Here is a 13,135-nt window from a genome sequence, read left to right as displayed (position 1 = left end):
GAAGTCAGGATGTAAACTACATTTAAACCGTGATTAAATATTTTAAGGGAAATCATTTGAACCACGTATTAGTAATATTTTGAAACAAACAAATAATAACAGGCCATAAATATCACAACAACATTGTTCTTGGTGCGGAAAGTTCACGTGCTGGTCGTAAAGTAGGACTATGGGCAGGTTGACAGGGATGGGGTTAATTGACCCCCGTGTGCTCAATGGGCTCGGCAGTCTTCCTAACGATGGGTGAATGACTGAATTAATGTGGTCTCCGGTGTGTTTGCACAATACTTACGGAGGTCAAGATGAGTATGTCAATTGGCGAAATTCTTGTTCGCAGAGAGAGAGAGACGGAAACACAGAGGTTGATAACCTTTTGGAGGGTCATGACTGTGCTCAAATACATGTACCATCAACAGCATTACTGTTCGAAATACTCAAAATATTTGAACTGCCGTTTTGTCCTGATATAGCTGAAACCGAGCACTTTCTCCTTGTACACCCAAAATATGGACCTGCCTAAAGGACAGGACAGGGTAGACAAGAGAAATTCGCAGTCTTTCAGTTTCCTATCAATCACCGCCATTTAGTCACACACCTTGTAAAATTAATTCAGCAGGCCTCGAACCAGCGACTTGCATTACATTAGTTATACTTACATTAGTAAGTCCTGTTCCCTACACGACACCTGTACAAAGGGGAGGTAACTGGCAGACCTCAATCACTCCAGTGAAGACGAGGCGACTCCGTGCTTACAGCGCGCGCTCAACACCAATAAGATTAACAAAGACCGGCTTATAAAAGGCTTCGCTCTTTTACTGAAGAGACTTCTGCGAAAGTGGATCGTAGAGAAAATAAAGAGAAAGAGAGCAGGTTGTTTGTCCCCATATGACAAAGCTTGTGGCAGACCGTCACCATGTAGCAAAGATTGTGAGCGGACACAACATCGCCTGCAGTCAACACCATCAGATAGAATGAGCGGCAGTTGGGATTATTCGGACTCGGACAGTCTGCACTTCTCGTGGTTCTGAAAAAACGGTTACGTTAGCACGAGAAATGCAGACTTTCAAAGACCGAATAACCCGAACTGTCTCTCTGATTGGCGATGTTGTGAATGGTGTACCAACGTGACGTAGTACACTGTTAGCGTGACGTAATACACTGTTAGCGGCGCTTGTTGATCACAGGTGCGAATCGCGTACTTTTCTAGCGGATAATTAATTAACGAATCGGTTTTGGAGGCTGAAATTTAAAGGTTAAGTTTATAACGCCTATATCTACTGACATCTGAACAGATTGGTCTTTAAAGACAAAAGGAGAGTCCTGATGTTGCTCCTTTCATTGTCCAGACGAAGGCATCGTTGCAGAGTTCATTGTTGGCCTGACAAAATATGTTTTCAGAAACACAGGTTCGACACTTGCATGGGATGTGCGTTTCTCACACCGCTCCTTCGTAAATGATACCCAACTGATTTTTCGACTGACTGTTTAACCACTGTTTAATCTTTGAATATAATCGGTCAGAAATTTCTGTTTGACCTGGATTTTAATGATTTAAAAATGTGCGGCATGAAAATATCTAGTAGCAACGGAAATCTATTATTATTAGAAAAAATGGTAAAATTGGTGCACCTTATCCTGATCGCAGAAATTTCGCCACTTTTCTTTTCTCTTATTAAGAGATATTTCGAAAAATTGTTTACTGCCATCGATATATATTACTACTGATATATATTTTGTTTTATTTATTGATTCGTGCCTGCTTATTGTTTTTGCTTAAATGAAGTGAGATGATTAAAGATGTCACAGCTGCATACTAACAAAGCTCTGCATGACACACAGTCGAGAAAGGACGTCGCCATTGTTTATGTCCTGGAGATGTTATTTTCTTCCTGCCTATGCCACCACAGGCCATAGTTATGAAGCAAGAGTTTTTTCTCCCGGCAAAATCAGTAAAAAGCTTCCTGGTCTCATAGTTAAAATGAGATTACCTACACTCCCAGGACACGACTTCGAATTTGTTTACCCCAGGGCATCTCTGCCACCACAGTATAACTACAGCCCCAGGGGTAAGATAACATCCACGGGGTCTGGACACCGCTTTATAATTTGGGGAGCAAGATGCTTGTCCTTGAGTTTCTCAACGACTAACCCTCGCTTCTATAACTACAACCTTACAGCGTGTGTTTAGACAGCCAGAGGCTCGAGCAGACGGTTGTTTTTATTCTTTCTATGACAACCACTCCTGTTGTTTGCGTGTTGATTTCAGCCTTGTCGCCGGAAACATTGGCAGATAAACTATGGCAGAACCCAACATGAATATATGGCACATGTGTTTGTTTTTACAGCTGCTGCCTCGATCGAGAGTTCTGGCACGTGAGTCCTGTCATGCCTGCCAACCTGTTTTCCTGACAATGTGCGTGCTAGGATGAAATGAAGGACGTTTTAGATGTTCCACAGGTGGGGTAGAGAAAAAAGGAAAGAAATTAACAGATGAGGATTGTTGGGGATGTTATTTGCTTTGTCGCACAGACCAACATCTGCTGGTTATTCATATCCTTTCATTCTCTCAGACAGAAAGAAAGAGACATGCACACATAAACAGACATGTACACAGAGAGAGACAGACACCTTCCAGAATAAACCTGGATCAGCAGGGTTTACACAACACACATCTACGCAAATTCATCTGCATACTCCTCTCGTGGTAAAGACAAAATAAGGAGATATGATCTCTCCGTATACTCTGTTTTCCAGTTCTCTAACCTACTGGGTAGTAAAAACAGCTTGAGGCTTAAAGAATATATCACGAAGAAAGTGAATTCAGACACGTGACCTGTTTAATCGCCATCATGCGCAATACGACATAAATAAAATCTCCCTGCCATTTATCAAATTACTATAACTGCATCGTCTGCAAGACCTGTAGGCGGATATTCTGCATGACATGCCTCTCTGACCTCCTTCCATCGTCCCCAACTGCTGTGACCTTGTCTTGCTCTCTTGTTTACGCCATGGATTTGCGTCCCAACCAAACGTGGATCTAACCGCCGCACACAGACCAGCTCCCATTGGCTGAATGGATCACGTGGTTTCCTCGTGCCCCAGGGATTAGTTCCGGGTTTCCACTGGGATTAGTAAGGAAATGAAGTGGGTTAGTCATGTGTCCGGGTTTGGTGAAGCTGTCAGGCTGTATTTTTTAATATTACCATAATCTCGTATTATTGAAATCTATTCTATAATTTTATATTTAAATCTTAACGGCGTAGTTTATCATTCACAATGAATATATAGGCCATAAATATATATTTATGTAAGTCAAAATGGGATCATTACACTACACTACATTTTATGAGATGCTTGATCCAAGAAGGAAATTTTTTTTATTGAGAAAACAACATGTCTTTGGTTGTCCTAAGAGAAAACAAAATTTGAAACTTCGTCTAAAATAGATAATTGAGAGTATAGACAATGCGAATATACCGTCTACATCGCAATATATTGTGATTTAATGTCACTTTCTAACAAAATGCACCTACACATCATATAAATGATAATCATGGTGAATGATCAAAATTGTCAATTAATTATCTCCAGATCAAACATCCAGACATTCGAATAAAGTTAAAAAGTACAACAAAATGATATATAGTTGGCATTAATGTCTACACAAGGTGCTTCTGCCTTACGTCACCTATATTTCGTCACCGGCAAAAATAAACTAACAGCGCTTGTTCTGTGACACGAATTTTGCGTGACATGTCTTTCTCGAGATATTTTGCTTCCGTCGTAAGTGTTGCTGCGCTTGCATACAGTCCGTCCCAGTTCTTCCTCTCGCCCGCCACATCGTCTGTCGTCTCCGATTGGTCAGAAAAGAAGGCGTGTTCCTCCTGAGTAAGGTGAAGGTCGAATACGTGCACATGCGCAGTGGTTGCCTCCTGAGTGGCGGAGAGAGGTGTGTACTGCACGGCCAACTACTACCGCAAAATTTAGACTAAAGTGCAAGCGGATCGAGCTGGAAGGTTAGTCAATGCTCACGGAACAAATCCCTAGTGACTTTCTACAGTGCTATTGTACACGTGATCGCTTGGAAGTGGAGGATCGTGGAGTTGTTAGGCAAGAGTCGTCGTGTAACATGCTGACGCGTGCTTGTTGGTGAAGCAGTGAGTGTCGATACCGCTATCACTGGCTGACCCGAATCAGCTGATTCGAGAAACAAGGCCGGCCTGGCTGCAGTCTTCTACGAGCTTTATTTTCAACTGTGCGTGAACTAGTCGCCTCGTCAGATCAGTGTTGGCAAGAACGTCGTCGTCTGCTCGTTTAGATCTGCCCGTTTGTGACAGTTTGTGTTGCAGAAAACGCGATTTGAATGGCTGACTCCTTTGAGTTTGAAACTAGAGATGATGAAGCTATGCGCTTTCTGTTTGGGGTTTGTCAGCGTGACCCCGGGGCTCGTGCAAAAGCCATCCAGAGAGTACAAGATTCTGTTGAATCATGGATAGATGGTTACGGTAGTCCTCCTGTCACCACTCATATAGCAGGCCCAACTGGCATACTGAATGGAGTGGGCAAGAGGGCGTTCCTTCAAGACTTGCTACCAGGCATTCTGAGATTGTCCCTGAAGTGTCCATTTGACGATGTACGTGAGAAATTTACAGAGCTGTTGACTGATATTGAGGTATGTAACAACACACACTGTCTAAATTTTAATAGAAAAATTGTGTTTGTATGCATGTGTGCATGCATGTGTGTGTGTATGAGAGAGAGAAGTTAATGATGAAAGATACTAAAAAGATTTCAAACCTATTCCAGGTTACATTTCCTTGTCTTATATCTTTTTCATTCCTGTATGTATGTACAACTTTTCTCTGTTTCTTTTTCTAATGTAAAATTGGGGGTGCTATATTTTTTTTTGCTTGCTTTTTTTACATTCTTACTGTTGTGTTGAGAAAACTGTCATGTAAGTGGCTTTTTGATAGGATCACTACATGAAAAAGCAACAATAGAACCTGAATACTCAGCTCTATCCATCAGGTTTTCTTTTATTATGCAAGATAAACCTACCCTCTTTTTTTCCACTATTGTTTCTTTGTGTAGTACTTTTTTTGACAGCCCATTGAACTCATTTCTCTGCAAGGAAATGCACTATATCAAGTGCTGTTTTCATTTTTATTATTATTCTAGTACCTTTATATTTTTTTTCTCTGCATGTGGCATCTGTTCACAGGGCTGGCTGCCTTGCAGTGATATAGCCTTAGCTGGTTGCTCCCACCTCTATATTTGTTGCTTACAGTTAGGTCAAGCTTCATTGGAAAGAGATGGGGTGGGGGAAAGCACTGATGCTTATGTCACCAACATCTCAGCCACTCCATATCTAAACTGTATCTCATGCACTCTAGCCACCCACCATCATCCGATTACTTTTGTTCCAGTGCTTTGTTTGATCCAGGTGTAAACAGTTATTAGTAGTTATCTTCACACTTGACTTGGAGTGGGGTAAAGCAGATGCTGACAGCTGTATGTGAGATAAAATATTTATTGCCAGTCATGTTCAAAAACACAGCACCATCATCCATTTGCACACATCCAACCTTTATGCAAACATCAGGTGTGCTGCTGTTCCATGATGGTTGTTAAACAGAAAACTATTCTCTGCTCATCAGTGGGGTGATCTGACATGCCATTGTGTAGCTTGTGATACAGTCAAATTATTATGCCAGGCTGGTGGCGACTGGCCTGGTAATGTTAGACCAGATTGGATGTAAAATTTCCCTCTTCAGCCCTAATCTTCTACAACAAACATATCATAGGAAGGAAATCCAAGTTAATGTTTACCAGAACTAATAGTTAATGTGAATTTCACAGTGAAGTAGTTGGTCTTATGCAGTTTCTCATGTGTGTCCAAGATAAGGAAATACACAAGTACAGAAAAATATAGGAAAAATATTATCTTTCACATACTTTTTACCTGTTTTTAGTATATAAATATAGTTAGAAAAGAAGTATTTTTAAATCTGGCATATTTTGAGACTGTGAGTAGCTTTGCTTAGTGACACAAATGCAATTATAGGATGATGATGATTAAAATGACATTTCCATGTGACACACAGGTACCCATGACTAAGATGCCATTCCACATAGAAACTAGATAAACAACAGAACAGGAAAAATAAAGTCAAGGGGTACAGTGACAACAGGAAAAAGTGGGTGGGAAGGAGGCTGTGGTAGCTGATGTCCGTTTGTGACTTACTGGGCCTTTAGTCATTGTTCTAAAAGTGTGCATGCCTATACACAGATTATTTAATCAAAGCATAGCAGTCCACTGATTTTGTGGTCTAAATGTAACTGCAATTTAGGGTTAAAAATGCTTCTCAGAGTTTTTATCAATAATGCCTGTTGCTGTTCCCTGCACCTTCTAGTATGGTGACTTTATACTTATTGGTGTGCTCCCCACCAGAGTAGGTCTGAAAGGAACTTACCTGGTCTATTATGTCCTTTATTCTGCTGATACTGTAACTAGATATGATGTGTATGTTCTTGTTTCTTGTTTTTTGTTTCAAAGAATGAAGATGAAAAGTAACGACCAATAGTGATTTTTCAGTCATCTCTAAAGTTGTAAGCATTTCAGTCCAGTAGTCTGGTCTGCACTTCACTTCATTTTACAGACCTGAAGGCCCACATTTATGTGAACTGTGGTCATGGTGTTGGTGCACTGAGATTATAACATTCTGGCTATAAACTGCTTTCTCAAAGCTTTCAGTAACGAGTCTGCAACAAGGAGGCTTCTAACATTTAGCTCAGACTTTTTTTTTTGCTAGTTAAGTTTTTATTACCAGAGACCTTGGATTGTAAAATAAAAGGGAGTAGTTTTTTTAATTAATGATTATTAAGGTGCTTTTCTGAAACATGATTTCTAGCAAACATATTTTTAAACTTTAAGCTGACAGCATTGTATTCCTCTTATTCTTAAATGACTTCAGAGTTTAATTAAGGAAATCTGTGAAAGCTTGAGCCATAGGCATTGTTTATGTACTTGTCTGTATGGCATCAAGATGTTTCTCCCTTTCAGAGATCTACACAAAGCAAGGTCATGTGCAGTTTCATGTATGGGTTGCATGAAAGGTCTGAATGAAAGCAGAGTTTTTACAATTTTTTAAAAATAAGACACCATTACCTGCGTATGTATCAGTAAATATTCACTCTGTTCACAGAAATATAAGTATAATCTGATCATTGCTAATGTTAAACCACAATCTCAAGACACGGTTGATCCACAGACATGAATTTTCATTATCAGAATTTTTAAGATATTTGCATGCTAAATTTCTTATAATTTGCTTTAAGTAAACATCACTAAACAGTATTGACATTGTCCATTACTTTGCATAGATTAGTCTGCATATATGAATATAAATATATACCTTGGAGCAAAGGTCCTTTTGGTGCCTGTAGAGGTCTGAATGAGAGGATGTCATAAGTCATTGAGCAAGGAATGTATGTGCCAATCTTTGGAAGTGTTCGATAAACTTTATTATAAACTGCTGCCAACAGTTGAATATCTTACAGCAGGTAGAGTCACAGATTTAATTTTTTTTAATATTATGTCTTCATATCTTTTGCTATGTCATGTTACTCTCAGCTCTGCTCTTGTTCTTTGGTTCCTCTGTGTGTTTTCTGTATTTGATTTTATTCTGCGTTTAGTACGGTTGTTTATTCTTTTATAGTTCACATGCTATTTGTTTGTTTTCCTGTCCCTCATATGCTGTCCATGTTTTGCTCTTGCTCTTAAGTGCTAAGATCATGCTCCTTAGGAGTGTGAGTATGAGCTTATAAATTTTGCATTTATTATTATTATATCTTGCCGACAGAGAGAACATTTCCAAAGTTGATCGTGGAAGGGAGTGATTGACAATGCTTTTATTCCACATTAGTCTCAAGGTAACTTTAGGTCTCCTGAAAGCAAGTTTAAGATTATTATAATTATCTTTATGATTGTATTTTAATGGAAAAAGAAAAGATTTAGATTCATTTCAATTTTTTGGCCAAAATTAATCTGTATTTTATAGTAACGCTTTCCTTGGTTTCTTTTTTGTGTTTGGATACATGGGGAAGTGAGGAACAGAGTTTGACCACACATTTGTTGAACCATCAGAAAAAAAAATTCTGTCCAACGTTGTATTGATCCAGAGAAAGTTCCTAAGTCCAAGGATTTTTGCAATTTAAATGCATTTATCCACCCGGCATCTTTCTGTTACTATTCAGCACCATGTCTGATGTGGCATTTTGTCAACGCTGATGATCCTTCTATTTTGTTTGTAAAGCTTCGTCTTATTCTTCAAAGTATACCTTACTAGTAAGATTTCCTTACAAGAGGAGAGTCCTTTCTGCAACCTACGGAAAGATTTGGCTTTTTGGTAATTGAAATTGAAATTGAAAGATTTTGGTATTCATAAGATCTAAGGAAGTTTTATGTATACAAGCTACATGGGATCTCCTATCTTTTTTTTCCATAAAAACAGTTAACATTGCCCATAAATTTCACATTTCCATATGAAACAGAAAATACAAATGCTTGTGAGCAATGTACTCCAGCTCATATGTATTTTAGACCATGCAGTTTTATATGTTCCTTGCTTGTTATAGCCAAAAAAGTAAAAGGTGTGAACAAAACAACATGCATAGAATTAGCCCTTGCTATTTCTTTCTTATCCTTTGAGTAGGTTGTTTTGTAATTATTAATGTTTAACTGAACTGTAATGGGTTAAAGGATGTTTCTATATTTTTTTTAGGTCAGTTTGCCAATTTCTGATAAAAAAAAAATTAAATTTAACACATTTTTTAGTGCCTTTTTTTCAAACTGATTAGGATTTATTGGATTGTATCCTGAAAATCGTATTGTATCAATAAATGTATTTAAAAGGCTTTTCATTGTGAATCATACAAGTAAATTTGAGGATGATTTTAATTTTCAGATTTCTGCTTACTTGCATTCATGAATAAATATGTGGGGTTATATGCAGGGCAGGCAACGAATGCTATGGCATCATTTGTACAAACATTTCCTGATAGTAAAGCAGATGTATAATATCTCATTGTTGGATGAGGAAAATCATGTGATTAGATATGCATACATGGGTGTAGGTGGCGTTGTTGGAGCACATATAATTTTAAGAGCGTATCAGTTGTTGCTTGATGTTTGCTGGCTAAAGGTAGAAAAATATGTGATCCCATCAGAAGCAGTCAAATGCATCATTACCATCCGCATCATTTTTTTTAAATCACTACCATTTTTAGTGGCTTTTTTGTTTCATTTTTGCAAATCATGGGCACTTACAAGCAAGGAGGTTTGTTTTGCTTACAGAAAGACCTATAGAATGGTTTCCTTCCAAATAACAAACATTCTTTTTTTATAAATGGGATTTTCAGGGTTTACTAAACAGAGGAAATGCTTTCCTTTCTCCTTTGCTTGCAATTGTGCATACAAGCACACAGAACAAAGCACAGTACAAAGATATATGGGGAAAATATTTGTACTAATCTTGTGATGAATGTCATGCATTTTATATGATCTGCATTCTCTGACAACTGCACAGATAACTAATTACTACCCAACCAAATTGGTTTTACTCAGTTGTGAAACATTGTTCATGTGTCCACACAGGCACATGCACACATATGCATTCATGCACACATGAAGTTTTCAGCAGAGGGAACTTGTTAGGGCCAGGTGTAAAAGGACATACAGCAGTCCTCAATGAAAGGAGGTGAGTGTGCGATGACAGATTTTATGTTCAATGAAGGGGCTGTGTCAGCGAAGCCAAAGACTATCTCCTGATAAAAGATAAAATGAAAGCAACATGGTATGGTAGGGCATTGACTGAAAATTTTACATCAAAAGAAATCCAAATTAGCATCCGTTGCATCTAATTACTTCTTATAGTTTTAAAGTATTACTTTTCACTCACAATGTGGTTTTTGTGACCTTTAAAGCTGAAGGCTTTTGATTTTTGCAGAATCTAGTTAGTATCCTCAACCCTGCATCAGAGCCTGCTGCTGTCCTTTTATTGAGATCCTCAGGGTTCAGTGTTTGTGCCTTTATTGTTTACTGCCTATATGTCCAGCCACTTGGCCTTGTGATCCGCCACTTTGGCTTGTAGTATCACTTGTACGCCGATGATACTCAGCTTCTGGAATCTGGCCCAGCTTGCCAACATTGCAGTCTGTTCATCAGTACTCAGGAAGCCTCTCGACTCTGTCAAACACTGGATTTTGGCAAACAAATTAAAACTGAACGGGGAGAAAACTGAAATCATCCAGATAGCCTCTGCACATATGCTTAAACATATGTCTGTCTACATCACTCACTTTCTCTGGATCCACAGTCGTTTTCTCCATCTGTCACAAATCTCGGAGGTTTTTTTTTTTTTTCAGCACATCAAAGCCCTTCAAGAATCATGTCGTCAGTCTGCAAATCCATCTTTCTTGAACTGCGCAGGATCAGCCAGATCTCTCACTGTTGCCTCCACAAATTAGCTTATGACATTTATGTTGTCCAGGCTCGACTACTGTAACCCTCTGGCCATAGAACTTCCTTGAAAAGCTCCAGTTGGCTGAGAGCAGTGCTGCCCGCATTGTATTCTGTAAGTGAAAGGCCGACCATGCCACACCTCCTGCACCATCTCCACTGGCTTCCAGTTGGGGCTCGCATCGAAGTCAAGATCAACATGGTTTGCTATAGGGTGGTTCATGGACTTGTCCCAATATTTCTGTCTGAGCTTGTGTTGCTATGCCAGTCTCACAGGTCAGCTCTTTCGGCCCACCTCGGATTTCTCTCTGTTCCACGTATGGGACCAAAGACGTTCGGCCGTCGCTCTTCCTCCTTTACCGGCCCAAGTATTTGGAATGGCCCACCCCTATCTCTAATGCCTTCTGATCTTGAATTAAAACATATCTCTTTCGGAAACACCTACTATAACTAGTCCATCCTGTAGTCCTTTCTCCCCCACACCCATATCTATGCGGTCCCTCATGTTGTTGTATTGCTAACTGGTGCATGTTTGTGTCTGCATGTTGTACTTGATTGTACCGACTACATCACACGACCTCTTTCCCCGCTGCCCCTAGTCTCTTGTGAAGCGTATCGAGGTCGTGTGGTGGAAATGTGTTATACAAATCCTATTATAATTGTATTTGCATTATTCTCATCATCATAATCATCATCTGCTGCTGCTAAATGTAATGAGAGCATTGATTGTGGACACCTTAAAAATGTTATATGAGCATTACTGAGGAAACAAACTTTCAGACGACCATCTCTTAAGTGCTTTATGTTTTCAGATATTCTACTAGCTTTGTGCTCGGCAGCTTGAGGTTTGCTGTTGTTATTGAAGAAATCTCTAATTGTGGGTTAAGCTCAAGTGCAAAATAATAAAAAATCTTGAGCACCCTCGTGATGTACCTGTTGTTATATTGCAGACTTGACTGATTTTCCCCACCTGTTCTTATGCCAACCACACTTTGTTGAAGAAAGAACCTTCTCCACCTCTCTTTCTCTCTCACACATGCGAGCTACATCTGCCTCTTTATGTCACTAGGCTGACCTCTTGCTAAAAGTGTCTACTAGATTGATGATGGTGAGATAAAAAGTTGACATTGTACACAGATTTTATTGAGGGCATTAACCTTATTGTCTGTCTCGTAGTCTCGTATATTGTACATATTTAGAAAATAAAAAAATGTTATAATGTATATCTTTTGTTATCTGTTACAGGAGAGAGGCCGTGGAACTGTCAAAGTCCCGAGGACACTCGCACACATTACCAGCAAGTTTATTCCCGAGAAGGAGGTGAGTAGGAAAACCATAGGAATACTTTTTTTTTTAAAAAACCAATAATTAATGGGATTGTTGTTGTGGCAAAATAGGGAAGAGAGACCAGGACCGACAAGAAATGATCGTAAATGTTTGTGTTTATATTTATATGCCCAAGAGCAGGTACTTGTGCACATGCACGCGCGCGCACGCAGTTGTCTTGTTGTACTCCACAAAGTTTAAAGTTTTGTTTTCTACCTGTCTAGTTTTTATTTAACCTGTCAGTCTGCATGTCGGTCATTTGAGTGAGCATACATGCTTCCCCATCTGTATGCGCGTGCATTTCTTTTTTCCTGGAAATCGCACCATACTATTATTTAATAGATTGCACATGGTCTTTCAAGACTTCAGCCTAAGCCTCAGGTTTGTTGGTTTGTTTGTTTGTTTGTTTGTTTGTTTGTTTGTTTCAGTATTATTGTCCACTTGGGGTGGAAGTGATGCTGATGAACATTTCCCTGCTGTTGTGATCACAGTTATCTATCTCTGCGCCCATTTCGTTATCGCTGCTGACTGCATGCCATGACCCCAGTCAGCAGTCACACAGTGGATAAGACATGGCCACAGGTTCTTGTGAGGTGACTCACTGCTTTGCTTGGAGTGTACAAGAACACTTTTACTTGTTATGGTATTTATTTCTTCATTCTTTTTTTACTGCAGCAGGTGTACTCGGTTCCCGGGTACCATTCTGTCATTGTGCGTGTGATCTTGGTGGATTAGCCGAAAGATTAATTTGGTTAAAAGGGTGAATGTATTGATGGTATTGCATTGAAATTGCTCGGCAGTAATGTGATTGCTAGGCAGTATAGGTTACTGGAGGGTTTGCAGAAGTTAGACCAGACTCTAGGGATGGGTGGGGACCGTTGTGAAAGTTGTGCTTACTTGAAGAATATACAGACTTCCTGGATTTAGCAGTTTGGTATCCTCTTGTGTTCTTGAACACTTTCAGTTTCACAAGAGATGATTAGTTCTATAAGTGAAAATAAGGATACCATCGGCATACTGTAAAAAGAAAGCGGGGAGGGTAAGGGGATTTATCCTAATGCCGTCAACAGCTGGCGGGTCACGTGTCTAGAAAGTCGATAAACTTTTTAAAAAAAATATTTGCAAACATTGGATACAAAGCCTTGTTTTTTTTTTTTTTTTTTTTTTTCTTAGTGGTAGTCTTTCTTTCTGGGTTGCTTTCCAAACCTCACCCAAGATGCAAAGCTGTGTTTGTGGTGTATCAGGCGAGTGCTGCTGGCTAGAGAGGTCGCTAGAGTCGAGATGCTG

The 13,135-nt window shown here is 39.4% G+C and overlaps 1 protein-coding gene across 1 annotated transcript in view; it reads left to right on the top strand.

The window, feature by feature from the left end:
- Positions 1-3,926: 3,926 nt before the first annotated feature.
- The window catches only part of LOC112565755 (sestrin-1-like), a 47,765-nt gene continuing 38,556 nt past the window's right edge, over positions 3,927-13,135 (top strand). Inside the window, 2 exon segments of the mRNA XM_025241484.1 lie at positions 3,927-4,675; positions 11,768-11,842. Of these exon segments, the coding sequence (XP_025097269.1) occupies positions 4,367-4,675; positions 11,768-11,842 (384 nt within the window). The 5' untranslated portion in view covers positions 3,927-4,366.

Source organism: Pomacea canaliculata, linkage group LG6 (assembly GCF_003073045.1).
Source record: "Pomacea canaliculata isolate SZHN2017 linkage group LG6, ASM307304v1, whole genome shotgun sequence".
NCBI classification, from domain to species: Eukaryota; Metazoa; Mollusca; class Gastropoda; order Architaenioglossa; family Ampullariidae; genus Pomacea; species Pomacea canaliculata.
This window is presented reverse-complemented; position numbering and strand designations above follow the sequence as displayed.